Genomic DNA, 15,906 nt, shown 5'->3' with positions numbered 1-15,906 from the left:
ATCTGAGGTTTCTGCCAATGTCTTCCATCTTAGAGTCCTCATTATTAACAGTAGCACTACCGTCTTTATTCTCAAGCTCAGGGACTCTGCCCATTTCATGCAAAATCAAGGACAGAGCAAGGAGAGTTGCTTTGAACTAGCTAGCACAGCTAGAAGTCGAAAGAAGGAAAAGATCTCTTTATTGTGGACACTCTGGCTCAGGGGACACCTCGAGTCCTCCACTGTGTCAGCAGAGGGCTGGTAGTCTTAGCCAGGCTTGTCCTTGTCATGGGTGTCATCCACACCTGCCCCTTCCACCTCCTCCCAAACACTGCCCCTTTCCCTGCAGAACCATCAGAACAGCACCTGGCCTGCTCCAGGGGTTTGCTACAAGAATAAAGTGGGATTGTGTGTGAAAGTGCTTTGTAACTCCAAAGGCACAACTATTCTTGTTACTACTGATATGCCCTCCCCATCTCTCTCTCTCTCTCTCTCTCTCTCTCTCTCTCTCTCTCACACACACACACACACACAAACACACACACACACACCCCACGTCTTCACAGAAACACAAACCATCAAGCCACATCCTGTGGACAAGGGACTATTGCTGGAGCCATTATGGAGGAGGAATTGTTTCCTCCAGAGTCATTGACACATGATAGCAGCCCATATTGTCACAGGCCTTGGATAAATGGCACACTTGGGCTCCTGGCACCACAGCTTCTCTTAATGGGACACAACATTTATACATAATAATGGTAATTCAGGAGCAAGAGGCTGTGATGCTCAGAAAAGAGTTTCTGTGATTCTTCCACAAGGGTACAACCCTGTGAAGAGCCTCCCGGAATGGTGACGCGGAAGGGCCAGGGACTTGCTAAGTCTTTGGGCTGAGACCAGGACCTGAGTCCTTCAGGCAGGGCCTCACCAGGACATTTCCCTGTGTGCAGTTAGTCATCCGCATGCTCACTGAGCCGGCGGCTTATGCTTTAGCCAGCCTTCTCAAACACACAGCCGGTTGGCCATCTTCCTCCCCCCTCGACTGTCTCCCACAGGGGACGTTAAAGAGAGAATTGGACTCTCAGACCACCTTTCCATATAACAAAGGATGATGAGACAGACAGAATTGATGGGAAGATTGCTCTGCTATTTTGGGCCTCATAAAACAAAACACAACATGAAAAACCATAACCTAGCATCTTCAATGATGTCTTGCTTATGTTCCAATACGCTGATCCCTGAAATATATATCAAGATTTGGGTTAAAAGGGGCCAGTGGTGGAGAACGGGAGGCCCTTGGGGACAAGCGGTGCTCGGCAGCTCCATTCAGGTGGCGTGCTGAAAACGTATTTGATCTGAACCTCAGCAACCTCCCCTCCACTGTTGTACAATCTAGGACATGAATGCGTTCGCACTTGGACTTGAATTGCAAATTTGATTTTTGTTGTTCATATTTAAAAAGCTCCACCAGATGCTTGGAAAACATTAGGGTTTTGTCAGGCAGGGAACAGAAATATTATCATTCTACCTATTTGTATTTCAAAGATCCAGGAAGCATTCTATCTCAGCTGCCGTTGTGACTATTCGCATCCCTGAATTTTAAAAATGGTAAAACTAAGGCTTCCTAGGTACCTTTCTACATTATTTCATTCAATGTCATCTTCACAGTCACTCTATGAGCTAGGTATTATTAACCCATTTTGCAGAGAAGGAAATCAGGGCTTATGTGTTATGAGTTTACCAAAATTCATTCATTCAACAGGTATTTATTGAGCGTCCACTATGAACTGCTGGGGACCCCAAAGTGAATAAAACAGAAAACTCACTGCCCTCATGTAAATTCCTTTCTAATGGAGGGTTTCATAGCCATCTATCATTAAGGAGTGGCGTGACATTCATGTACATTGACTCTCGTGTAGGGATCTTGGTGGTGACATTTATGTGTGTTGACTCTCGTGTCAGGATCTTGGTTTTGAGCCTGGAGTTCTGACTCAAGAGCCTTGCTCCCGATCTGTGACACTGCCCTCCTGCTGCACCCACTCTGCTAATGAGAGGTACAACTTGGGCTTCCAGCCAGACGTGTCTCCGTGGTGTGCCACCACCATCTTACAGGGGAACACATGGAGCGTCTTTTGTTTCTCTGTCCTGTCCCACCCATTACCTAACCTAGAACAGAATCACAGACCTTTGCTTTCTGAGTTCATTTTAAGACAAGTGTTTATTTTCTGCAGTCTCATATCACTTCAAGAGTTGCCCGAAGCCTGGTTTCCCTCAAGTCCTGAAGCTATGATATCTGAACTTGCCGCTGGAGCCTTGTACATTCAAGTGTCTGCCGTCTCTATGATCAGAATCATGGCTTTTTGGTTTGTTCCATAAATTACATCATTTTTGATCAGTGTCTACCCAATATGATGGATTGAACCAGTATTTTCTTTGAAGTCAAATTCCCGGTGTGTCCCAGTTAGGACCTTATCTTCAGAGTTCGGGAGCATCTATCTAGTGACTGCAGACAGCGTCTGGTATTGTGGTTAAAAATATAAGATTCAGGAACAAGGGTTACACTGGACTTTGACTTAAGAACCCTTCCTCCATTCCTTCCTCTTACAGTGGAATTCTCTGCTTGTGAGAAAGTGCACAGCTGTGAGTGACAGTTCTTGAAACTGACCATATCACCCTGAGATTGGTTTTCTTATACGTGGGGCTCCTCCAGAGCCTTGGCAGCTCCATGTGTGGGTTCAGCAGGGTGGAGACAGGGGATCCCTGCTCCTCTGCCACAGCTTCTGTAACACAGCAGCTTTGCCGAGAGTAGCAGCCCCCAAGTGGAAGAGCCACTCCACCGTCCCCCTCCCACCCTGCATCCTGCTCCCTCCCCCTTTGCCTGTGCAAAGCCGCTCCAACCTAGGCTGCCTCAGTCACCAGCCCATACCCAGTCTATGCCAAGCCTTTAGACCAGAACCACAAAAGCAGCACACAGGTGAATTCGGGTTAAAATTTATAAACCTACAGAATTAGAAAGACCTCTCTTAACAGGACTTCTTAAATGGGCCCAGTTAAGTAGATGTCACACCCTCTGGAGTGAGAGATCCAGCACTCCTGTTACCAGGAATGTTGAGTCTCAAAAGCCGGCATTCCTTACCGTCAATGGTGCTGCCTCCTGCTCTGAGTCAAGCTTGCTTCTTTTAGGACAATAGACTTATTCATTGAATTTGCGATTATTTATTAACCACTGCTAAGAAGCTGAGCACTGGGTGCAGCACGGTGGATATAGCAAAGGCAAGTTAGCCACAGTCCGCTAAGCAGGCATGTAAGTCATCGGCTCAAGGTATGATAAAAGCTCTGATGGGGAAGTTTAGATTGCCTGGAAGAACTCATTCCCTTACGTCCATCCCAGTATGGGTGGGTCAGGGAAGGCTCCTGAGCTGTTTGGGTGGGGAAGGCATGTAAGATAAGACTTGGTAAGGGGAACTGTGAACTCACCTGAAAAATAAGCAACTATTAACCAGGGAAGGGGTGGGGGAGGAGGAGTGTGTCCCAAGAGGTGAAGAAGCACACGCCGTGCCCTGGAGGCAGAAGGAAGCCTGCCTGCTGAAGTAACAGGAGGAGTTGCAGAAGAGTTGACTGGAAGTAGAACAACAGGTGAGGGGTGGGGGATCGAGATGCTGAGCAGAGAAGCAAAAGGTGAACTGGAAGGACCCACAGCAGCCAGATGGTTTGATTGGGAGTCGTTGTAGATTTTAATCCATACACAAAGCATTAAATCATTGCAGGGTTATAAACAGAAAGGACAATTTTTTTTAAGAGCATAGAGATTCATTGGAAGAGAACAAAACAGAGAATCAAAGGACTGATAAGAGAGTGAGTGGGTGAATGAATACAGGGCAAAGAGGCCAGCAGGAGACGAGGGTCCCTGGCTAGGGGAGTGGCAGGGTAGATTGACGGAAGGGGGCTTGTTAGAGGGGCTGGTGATGAGGGAGGCTTCAGAAAGATGCGTCAATTTCTATCTTGGGTAACCGAGTAGATACTGAGGTGGGGAACATTGGCGAGGATCATATTTGGGTAACAAATGATAATAAGCTCAATGTTGAGTTTTAACTGCCTGTGAAATATCCAGGGAGAGAGCCTTGGAGTTAATGGAGCTCAGCGGGGAAGATGGCGCTGGGTACACTGTTTGGGATCATAAGCCTGGAGAGGAGAGCCAAAGCTGTTGTAATTTGTGAAATTATCTACAGAAGCATGTGGAATGGCCAGGAGGAAAAAACCAAGAAGCCTAAGACAAAAGATCAAAGAGTCCCATCATTTAGACAAATAAGAAGACACGAGATTGAGAAACAGCAGATGGGGAGAAGGAAGGAAATCCACAAGAGGGAGAGATCATGGAAGCCAAGTCAAACAGGCTTGGAGAAGAGAGTAGATCACTGGATCAACATGGTATTGGGAGTGAGTTGTAAAATAGGGAACGAAAGGAAGTTTGTGGTCATGTTCAGTATTCATCTTCTATTGTATGGTACTCAATAAACGGGTTAAATTCCATATCCTCAGTGGGATTTTTAGTGTTCTTCAAAATGTTAATTTAATTCCTTGATGTTCTCAAGGTGTGGCAAGAACGTTAAGATGGGTATTAACATTTTTCTCCAGTATGATGTGTTTAGGTCCAAGTCTCGTTTCTAGCATTCATTTGGAAAAGGATAACAGATGATTCTCGCTTAATATCTTTTCTATTGCTCCCTACCTTCCAGTCTTCAGTTGGCTTTCTCTCTCTTAGGTGTCCAAACTCTGCTTTTCAGCAAAACCTTTCCCCATAGAATTCGAATTTCAGTGTTTGTTGCCTGATTTAAAGTGAGAAGCATCATTTCTTTCTTACGTATCCTAAAGCATTTAAAATTAGTTCACAACCAGGCACATAACGATGCTTAAAAGAGGAAAATGTGGTTGGAGATTGAGTCAACCTCTCTTCTGTCTCTTTTCCAGCTACAAGAGACTGTGAAAAGGAAGTTGGAAGGAGCCCGATCCCCACTTAACGGAGACCAACAGAATGGAGCTTGCGATGGGAGTTTTTCTCCGACCAACAAGCGGCTCCGAAAGGACATTCCCACAGGGATGGAAGCCATCAACAGTTTGCCCAACAACATGCCCCTGCCTTCAGCTTCTCCTCTTCACCAACTTGACCTGAAGCCTTCTTTGCCCTTGCAAAACAGCGGGACTCACACTCCTGGGCTTCTGGAGGATCTTAATAAGAACGGCAGGCTCCCCGAGATCAAACTCCCCGTCAACGGTTGTAGTGACCTGGAGGATAGCTTTGCCATCTTGCAGAGCAAGGACCTCAAACAGGAACCTCTCGATGACCCTACTTGCATAGACACATCAGAAACATCTCTTTCTAATCAGAACAAGCTGTTCTCAGACATTAACCTGAATGACCAGGAGTGGCAGGAGTTAATAGATGAGTTGGCCAACACGGTTCCGGAAGATGACATTCAGGACTTGTTCAACGAGGACTTCGAAGAGAAGAAGGAGCCGGAATTCTCACAGGCAGCCGCGGAGACGCCTCTCTCCCAGGAGAGCACCAGTGTGAAGAGTGATCCCTCTCACTCTCCTTTTGCACATGTCTCCATGGGCTCTCCCCAGGCCCGGCCTTCGTCTTCCGGTCCTCCCTTTTCCTCCGTCTCCACCGCCACGAGCTTACCTTCTGTTGCCAGCACTCCCGCAGCTCCGAACCCTGCCAGCTCACCAGCCAACTGTGCTGTCCCATCCCCTCAAACGCCAAACCAAGCCCATACCCCAGGCCAAGGTCCACCGCGGCCCGGCAACGGTTATCTCCTGAATCCAGCCGCAGTGACAGTGGCCGGTTCAGGGACAGGCCCCGTGGCTGTGCCCAGCTCTGACATGTCTCCTGCAGAGCAGCTCAAACAGATGGCTGCCCAGCAGCAGCAAAGGGCCAAACTCATGCAGCAGAAGCAGCAGCAGCAGCAGCAGCAACACTCAAATCAGACTTCAAGCTGGTCTCCCCTGAGGCCTCCGTCTAGTCCATATGGAGCAGCTTTTCCTGCAGAAAAACCAAATAGCCCAATGATGTACCCCCAAGCCTTTAACAACCAAAACCCTATAGTGCCTCCAATGGCAAACAACCTGCAGAAGACCACGATGAATAACTACCTCCCTCAGAACCACATAAATATAATCAATCATCAGCCAAATAACTTGGGTACAAACTCCTTAAACAAACAGCACAGTATTCTAACTTACGGCAACACTAAACCTCTGACCCATTTTAACGCAGACTTGAGTCAGAGAATGACACCACCAATGGCCAACCCCAACAAGAACCCTTTGATGCCGTATATCCAGCCGCAGCAGCAGCAGCAGCAGCCCCCGCAGCAGCCCCCACAGCAGCAGCCGCCGCCCCCACCCCAGCTCCAGGCTCCCAGGGCGCACCTGAGCGAGGAGCAGAAGCGCATGCTTCTCATGAAGCAGAAAGGAGTGATGAATCAGCCCATGGCTTACGCCGCGCTTCCATCCCACGGTCAGGTAAGTGTGAAAGTGAGACACGCTTGGAGCACTGCTCCCCGTGCATTTCAAGCTGTCAAGTGTGATGCTCTCCGAGCTTCTGCCTGAGCAGGGTCTAATTACCCGCCGAAATTCTCCCTCCACGTCCTCCTGGAGTTAGAGCGCTTAGGTATGTTTCCCCTTTCTTCTAAGAGATGGAAAAAGGGTGACCCCATCAACTTTCTTGTATTTGAATGCCTAGGACTCGAATTTCCTGCTCCTGCCTGCAGATTGAGAACCAAAAAATTACAAAATTCTCGCTCTGGGGAAGGCAGGCTGCAGACCCATGGCCAAACATTTTGCTACTTCATTAACTTTCCTACCAGATGGTTCAATCCCAGAATCAGGTGACAGGAAGGCCAGGATGCTTAAGGCTACCTATAACCACTTTCTAAGGCCTGAGCAACCTTCAGCTACCTGATTGAATTATGAATAATGGGAAATTTGAATTCTCCATGTTCAAATGTGGGAGAGATTTCTGTATTTTCAAAATGAGCCCGAGGGTAGATTTTGTAGGACCAGTCAGCATTGAAACATTTGCTGCTATGGTATCAACAGTTAGAAGCAGTTTCAGTCTTGTTGCTTGAGATTACAATGACCTCTGTCCAACTCATTCAGCTCTATTTTGGGAAAATTGGATGATGAATGTACCTTGGTGCTATATTAAAAACAAAGTCTCCTTTTTCCTACTGTCTTCCTGTTTTGGGGGGGTAGGGTCGTTCATGCAGCCACAGTTGGGTAGCAAATACTCACCAACAAGCACTTACTGATGCTCAACGTGACCACAGCTTCTTTAGTTTATTTTTTGCGGTATTGGAGGATGGAACCCAGGACCTTGTGCATGCTAGGCAAGTGTTCTACCATGGAGTGACATCCAAGCCAGCTCTGGTTTAACACTGTATCTTCCATGAAGGAAAGAAGAAGTAGGGAAATGCACTTTATCCGTACCTTCCCCCATCATAGATGAATTCATGGGGATCACTTAACTACCAGTTGCTACTCTATGCTCCACCCCTTTTTTGTACAGTAGTTGGAGATTTTGCAGAATTCTGCTTTAGAGGCCCTCATGTTTAAACTGATGATAGGATATGCATCCACAATGGGGTGCATTGGGTGCCCTGGGAAGGAACCCAGGCAGATCTTGTCTTGTTTCTTGGTTGTTTGCATCTAGTATCTCCTGGAGTACCCCACCCTATCTCTACCCCCACCCCCACCCAATCCATGGAAGCTACAGGGCTGGGGGGTGGCCTTGGCCTGCAGAGACAAGCCTGAGCTCTGTGGCTTCATTCTTGTCCTTCACAGCCTTCCAACCCTAAAACCTCACAGTGGCTTCTTGTCTGCACATGCCAGCAGCCCTCAAGAAATTCTGTCTGGATAAATAAAAGTATAGCTTAGTTTACATCAACTGAAATAGTTAGCTGGTATAAAAATATCATTGAAATGTGAAATTTGTATGTTTTATCTTGGTTTCATCTTAAAATATATTCATTATATATATATATATATATATATGCATTTACATATATATATATATATATATATATATATATATATACACTATTAGAAAATGCAACATTTTATGTACTTTTTAAAAGATTAAGTTCTGAAGCAGGCAAAAACAGAGGCAATACGTAGGGGTGTTTGTGGTAACACAGAGGCATCACAAGATTTCTGAGAGTGAAAGCTGTCACAATGAATTTTGTTAACCTTAATACAAATTGTGCCTTTATATTCACTGTTTTTACACCAGTATTTTCTCCAACCCAGACCAAAGATGATTAGTTTCGACTCACAGATTCTTCAGACACATAGGTACAATATGTACCCACCCATAACCCCCACCCTCACTAAACTGCTTTTGAAATGTGCTCACTTGGGATAAAGTTCCTGTCTTTGCTGGAACATGAATTTTCAAGATGCTCATTTGGGTCCTTAATGCTTGCCTGTGAGTCACTGAAGCCATGAACTGCAGAGGTCATGTTTTGAAAGGGCTTAGCCAGGTGAAGGAGCAAATGTGAGGCTTTCTGGATTCAATCTGTGGGCCTCTGCTCTCTCCTTATCACAAGGTGCTCTGAGGGTGGACAGAACCTTCCCAGGCAAACCCTCATTAGAATAATTACTTCTTAATCTCACAAAGTACTGACAGGTAAAAGCATGCTTTTTAATGAAATATTAACTCACCACCGCTTGAAAGATGCTTCAAAACACAGACATGTGGATTTCTTTCTGCAAACATCGTTTATTTCATGTTTTTATCTGATTGCAGAGCAATATTTACATAGCTCACAGAATAGTTAGCTCTACTATCTGGGGGTGCATTGCACAAATACTAGCGTGAATTACAGGCAGGACGTACAATATAGTTTGATTTTGTTTTCAGTTGTTGCTAGAAAAAATTCATCTCATTTTTTCTTGGCCGCAAGGACCATGATCAACACTTAGTTCTGACAAATGGCTTAAGCACCAGAGGAGAATAGTAGCCACATTTGTTTCAAGAAAGTTGTATAGATGTTTGCTTATTTGGAACACTTGTATGAAAGTCCATTACTTTCAGAAATGAACAGAAACACCAGCACTTCCTGGATATTTCAAAAAGGAGAGAACCAAAAATAGAAGAAAAAAAAAAAGACTTTCACAACTTTGGATGTGATTTATCTAGTAATTTCACTTCTCAATGTTTACATATTCCTTATAATCAAAGGATTAACAAAGATTATGCCCATGGTATACTTGTGACAGTGAAAATTTGGAATCAATATAAATATTTTGAAAAAAATAATGTACATGAAAATCATGATACTAATGAACAATTAATCACACAGATGTGCTCCTAATATGAGTAAGATAAGCAGATCATGAAACAGTTTATGTTATAATCCAGACTGTGTTGTCTAATACACATAGAAAAAGGGTGTTCAAATTGTTAGAAATGGTATTTCTGGTGGGTAATTTTGAGTGATTATGGCTTTGAATTTCATGTTTTAATAAGTTTTCTGTATTTCTATCATACATATTTCTAAATTCCTAATATACATAGGTGTTAATTCTACCATCAGGGAAAAAAAAAAACTAAGGAAGGAGAAGTCCCTATTTAAAAAACAAAAAGTTTACACTTTGCAAATTCTTTTTTTAAAAAGAACATTTTTGAGTCGAATTGATTTGCCAGTTGGATTGGGGCAATGCCATTATATCCTGTTAATTTACATACATTAGCTGTGAGTCCCTGCATTAGTAGGTGGTTCTAAAACCTTCCTCCCACCCTCACTCTCTTTTCCATTATCTCTGCCCACCTTCTTTCCTCCCTAGCATTTTTTCCTAATTCCTGTAAAACTTAAGCTAAATGATTGACAAGTAAAACACAAATAAAATTTCAACCATTGGAAATACGCATTAGTTCTTTGATAATTTCTCCCTTCCCTTCACTCTTATTTTTTGTTCATTTGTTAATTTCTTCTGCATCTATTCATCATGGATTGACCCTCCTGGATCGCTCTCTAATTTTTCAAATATGTTTTTCTATAACAAAATACACAGAACTTACTTTGGCCTTATCCATCTATTAATCTTTTCCTAATGTTGCTATTTCTCAAGGGTAGGATTGCACTCTGGTGCGTGCCTGTGTGTGTGTGTGTGTGCGCTCTCTCTCTCTCTCTCTCTCTCTCTCTCTCTCTCGCTCTAGCACATTTTTGCATAGGGCCTAACTCTCTATCTTAAACATAAGGATGTTTAATAAACCATTTGGTGGCAATTCTCAAAATTTGGGCTAAAAAATACATTTTCAGTTGATTATCAGCTCCAGTGAGGAAAGCAGTAGCACAAATGGCAGAAGCCTACTTTTGAGATCAAACAGAAGAACTGGAAAAGCAAGTCAAAGAGAATCTTTTGCAAGGGGGTGGCTATCTCCAGCAGTGGAGCAGCCATGAGGTTGCTGGGAAGCAAACACAGTCCCTGTTTCTAACAACAAAAAACAATGGCAAAATGATTAAAGAAGAAAAACTGCCTGCTGGTCAAGGAGGGCCACAGGCTACCCAGAGCCCAAGAATAATCCCTATGTTGACAGGCAGAAGGTGAATCATTTTGAAAATGAACTTGCAATCAGAAAACTAGATAAGTCATTGACTACTCTGCTACTTTGTTCTTTGTGTGTGTGTGTCTTCTTTGTGTGGCTTTATGTATCACAAATACATGTTTGCCCTTTTTGGTTATTTTACCAAAATTTGTAGGGTACCCTGTAAAGTATATCATTGTAAGCTTTTTAGCTATAGAATCTGCATAGAAAAAATAGACCTTTAATATTCACAGCTGTTTTGGAAATTTCTTTTGAGTACACATATTTCCTAACTTTAAAAATCTACAGACCCTCTGTTCAGTTTCTTTAAATACATAGTGCTTACTTTATCCAAATAATGCATGTACACAGATCAGAAAGCCAAACAGCCTTTGCAAAGCTTGTGATGAGTGATGGTGGTCCCCTGCTCCACCTGCCCTGTTCTTAAACTCTGCTGTCCAACGGCAGCCACTTCAGTTCATTGTTTCCTTATTTATCTCCATAAACTGCTATTCCTCAATTTTTCAATTATTTGATTCTATAGAAGATAAGGATTTTGCTCAGTTACACTACATCCTCATAAATATGCCCAGCCTTCCACACTCTCTCTTTCTCTTCCATACTCTCGATATAGCTAACTCTATCACAGATTATGACTTTAAAAGTATTCCATGCTGGGGCTGGGGGTGTAGCTCAGCGGTAGGTAGAGTGCTTTCCTAGCACAAGTGAGGCACTGGGGTCGATCCTCAGCACCATATAAAAATAAAATAAAGGTATTATGTCCATCTACAACTAAAAGAAAGTTTTTAAAAAGAAAAGTATTTCATGCTTACATGGCTAATTTTTGCATGGTGCCTCACCCTTTAGCCATTTCATATATTATGATTCCGATTCTTTTAATGCACAACTTTTGGAATTAGTAATTGCCTCTTTAAAATACTGTTGTTATCTCTGTACCTATCTTCATCCCGTCCTCAAGCTTTCCTGACCCTGTAGAACTTTCAATATGATTAAGCACATACAAAAAAAAAAAATCTATTTTCTTTTGTCTTCCCTTGCCTCTTCCCTCTATCCCCTCCCTCCCTCTGCTCTCCATCTTTCCTTCCCTCCCTCTTGCCTTCCATGTCTTTCCTGGGGGCTTCCCTTCTCTTGCTGCACTGTGCTTCTGTCCCCTGGTTTTCTGGCCCTTCCACTTGACTCTTGCACCTGCCCTTCAGCAGCATTCCTGACGGGTTTTACCACCTTCTGAATTGCACTGTTTTCTCGGTGGATCTCCTTCTTGGATCATTCCCTCAAATTAGTGGAACACATTCACCTAGCTTCTTGCAAAAGAGTACAGGAGGTTGTTTTTTAACGAAAACTCTTCTCGAAAATGTCTTGTCCTTTTGATTGACAGTTTACCCTCTGGTAGAACTGTAATTTGGAAAACATATTCTGTTTTAAAGACATTTCTTCATGGTCCTATGACTTTCAGAGTATTGAGAAGTCCAGTGACATTTGGAGCCCACGCCTTGTGGGCGTAACCTGTCTTCTTCACTCTGAAAGCCTTTCGAATCTTCTCTTTATCCCTAAGATTTCACAATACGACTCATCTTAAGGAAGCTCTTTTTCATGCAGTACATCTGGTACTGTGAACTCTTATTTTTAATCTGATAATGCAGGATAGTGAGGCCTGGATATGGTCTTGTTGGGTTTTTGTTTTTCTGATCAATTATCCCTCCCTTTTTCTTTCTTCATTTTTTTTATTTTTCCATAACTTCTGTTTATTATGTATTGAATCTCCTTGATGGCTCCCTGATTTTCATATCTTTTCTATTTTCCATGTTTTTGCCTTTTTATTCCATGTTCCATGAGAGTTCCTTAACTTTATATTCCAACCCTAATATTCAATATTTCATTTAAATTTTCATATTTTTAACCTCTGTAAGCTGTTTTTTATTCTCTGAAGTATCCTTTCAATCTAAGGATATTAATTATCATTTTAAAAATGAGTTTTCTTGTGTTTCCTAGTTCTCTATTTCTCCCATGCACCTTTGGCCATATGCTGATTTGGGTTTTCTTTGTTTCATATTAGAAGCTTTTCTCAAATGTCCACTTATTGAGAGTGAAGCTCAATAAAGCCACTGAGTTGCTCTGTGTGCTTGGACAGGACTTGTCAAATGTGGTGCTTTGCTACAGGGAGGTTGGATCAGAACCCGCCAGTTTGCTGGGTCCGTATCTGCAGATGGTTTGCCCTGGGGCAAGACAGAAAATATTCCTTCAGTCTCATTACTGAGGGTCCTAAGTCTGGGATAGGGCTTCCCACAAGTAAGCAGGGAAAGGGAGTTGGTAGGAGGCAGCAATGGCTACTGTGTAGTGTTGAACTTAAACTCTTGGTTTACATGTGGCTCTTCCTCCTCCCACTCTCAGCCAGGTGTAGGATCCAGGATGCTAGGGTCCAGTGGCTTCAACTCTGCAGGGTCATGCAACTTTCTTCTTCTAGTCTGGGGGACAGGCTAAGGACCTCCCTCCTCATGTTCAGAGGCACCTCTGAGGCCTCCTTTGCCTTGAACCATCTTGCTTGATTTCTCGCTTCCCTGATGCAGAATTAGATTGAGCTTTCTCAGAGCTGATAAGTCATCCGGTTTTCATCTTCCAGAATTTTGTTGACACCCCTTAATTGCTGTTGCCATCTCCCATCTTCTGTGTTCTTGAATGTCTGTATCATTTTTAATTCTTTTATTGTCACTGTCCCGGGGCATTGGAGAAAGCCCAGTTTATTCTCTCAGAGGCTTCTGCGATGACTTTCAGCACCTTTGCATTTGAATAGCAAAGTTGTCCAATATTGAAATATCATTGTGTGGTGAATTTTATGCAATTATTTCTAATATATTTGGCTTCAATAAAGCAGGTTCCATAAAAACCTAAAATGCTCTCTTTATGGAAAGTTTACGGATCTCAGATGCATGCGTTCAAAAGGACAACAGTGTCAACATGATCATTGTGCCATTTTGGAATAATACCTTATGATCGTAACTACTGAGTCGTTTTTAGAATCTTGAAAATATTGGCTCACTTCAAGGACTATAAAAACATTTAGATTCCATGACCCTGACTAAGCCAATAGGACTTGGCACCTTGACTCAAGGTGAAAAATTGACTCTTGCTGGTAGAATCCAGGCCCTCCCAGCCAATGGAGCCATGGGCACGAGGGCTACAAAAATCCAGATAATAAGTGAACTGTCTGTATCCATGAGTTCAGTAAATGATTTCCATACACATGCTGGCAGACTTCGACAATCTTGATTGACATTCTGTCAGAGTCTTAGAAATGGGAGGCTAAGAGAAAACAGTAGAGAAGGAAAAGTTTTAGGGAAGGAATTAGTTTTATATTAGTACTGTGGAAGAAGGAGGTTTTAATTGGCCCCCTATGAGAATACTCTGTAAGGGTTTTGCAGGGTGGGAATATTATTGTTTACTGAGAGAGCTTATAACCTTTCAAACAGCAGTTCTGAAATGTTTATGGGCCTAAGAATCACCTGGGGATACTGGTCAAGATGTGGGTAATCAAACTCCACTGTCAAATCAGGGGGTCAGGCCCGGGGCCTGGGAACGTGCATTTTAATAAGCAGCACCACCACTGCCATTGTGTAATGGAGACCTGTGCGTAAGATGCTACCAGAACCACGGCTGAAGCCAGCCTTGGTCGACTCCTTTCCTTAGTGTGTATATATGCCTGAATATGGAAGTTAACCTCCTGTTGGTTTTCTTAACAGGATAAAGTGGTTCATCCTCTTCCTCCCCACTCCCAAAATGATGAAGGGTGGCATTTCCAACAGAGGGTTGGTTATTCAGTCACTCGTTTTTCTGTTTGAGGACCTACTAAAGGCACAGCTGTATGCTGAGCTGCAGGAAGAGAGGCCACGGTGGAAGGAGTAGTGTGCGCTAAAGCCAGCAGGAGGCTCACGGAGGACCTCTTATAGGATCTCCTCTGCAGAGCAGGGCTGCTGTCAGCCACATCACAAATGACATCCAGGCAACTGTCCCCCATGTTCCTGGACTTTGAACAGGGTGTCACCTTGCCTATCCACCTAATTTCATTTCACTTCCTGCATTTGGATTCCCTTCCTTTCCAGACACATTCCTCTGCACCCGAGGCCCCTGCTTCCACGGCCATTGCATTTACATGTTGCATTTACAGGTAGGAGGACATGTCTACTAGCCTAGGGGTCTGACAAGTAAGGACAATTGTGACACCTGACCAACCATACCCTCCCTGGGTATGTTCCCTCCCGAAGGTCTCAGTATTATGGCTTAGAAAGAGTTACCAAGCTCTGCAATCTGGAGTGTCCAGCACAGTCCAGTCCAGTGGGGAAGATGAGGAAGGCCCTTGTCCAGTCAGCACAAGCCCTGGAGCCCTCACCGCCACCTTGCCAAGTGCTGCTTGCAGGCTCATGGGCCAAGGGAAGGTGAGGATCGGCCCAGCCTGGAGCAGAGAGAGAAGCAGCCACAGGGAGCTGAGCTCCCTGAAGACAGACTAAGTAGCCATTGGATGGCGGGTGGCTGGAAAGGCACTCTAGAGGAGCCGAAGGGCTGATGCTTGAGTGGACAATTGGGGCCACAGCCAGGCTGGAGTGAACAGCTCACATTGAGGGAGAGAGAGGTGAAATTTGAACAGTTAGACTTGCTACCATTGCAAGTGGGTATCTATCTGAATGTGGCATATAAATTTAAGGAAGAGCTAGGGGTGTAGCTCAGTGGGACAGCACTTGCCTAGCAAGCTCCAGGTTCCATCCCCAGCACCGCAAAAATAAACAAAATTTAAGGGAAAATAGTCACAGAGGCATTTATTTAGAGGAAGGATGTAACAGGACTTGGTGATTGATTTTATGAAGATGAAAGGGAAAGGAAGCAAATGTTTACAGTCATAAGGTTGAATATCATAGTTTCTGAAAGATGCTGATGATGTCTTTTAAATCTAAGTATCAAATATTGTTTGCATTTAGAAGCGATTCAAACACTTGTTATTTTCCTTGCTGTTATGTATCTCATTCTCCTATTTGTGGAGGTACTTGTCCCACACTCAGCAAGAGGCATGAAGCAAGCTCAGAGCAGGTCTGTTCAGCTCGTACTGCCTAGAACCATAGATAGCTCCTCCTGGGTTTTATAGTTGGCCTTTTTATTGTTGTTATAAGAAGTTTTTTTTTTCCCATAAATTCATATCATTATGAAAATAGTAACACACTTTATCACATGCTTATTTTTTCTTTTCTTTTCTTTTTTCTCCCACAGTGCTGGGGATGAACACAGGGCCTTGCACATGCTGGCAAATGCCCTGAGCTACATCCCCAGCCTCT

At 43.7% G+C, this 15,906-nt stretch overlaps 1 protein-coding gene across 2 annotated transcripts in view; it reads left to right on the top strand.

The window, feature by feature from the left end:
* Maml3 (mastermind like transcriptional coactivator 3) overlaps nucleotides 1-15,906 on the top strand; it is a 394,119-nt gene that overhangs the window by 232,692 nt on the left and 145,521 nt on the right. For both annotated transcript variants that reach the window (XM_048812083.1, XM_015479054.2), the window contains exon 2: nucleotides 4,948-6,504. In XM_048812083.1, coding sequence (XP_048668040.1) covers nucleotides 4,948-6,504 — 1,557 coding nt within the window. The remainder of the gene's footprint in view (nucleotides 1-4,947; nucleotides 6,505-15,906) is intronic.

The sequence above is a fragment of the Marmota marmota genome, unplaced genomic scaffold (assembly GCF_001458135.2).
Source record: "Marmota marmota marmota unplaced genomic scaffold, marMar, whole genome shotgun sequence".
Taxonomy (NCBI): domain Eukaryota; kingdom Metazoa; phylum Chordata; class Mammalia; order Rodentia; family Sciuridae; genus Marmota; species Marmota marmota.
Note: the sequence above shows the minus strand (reverse complement) of the source record. Positions and strands in the feature narration are given on the sequence as shown.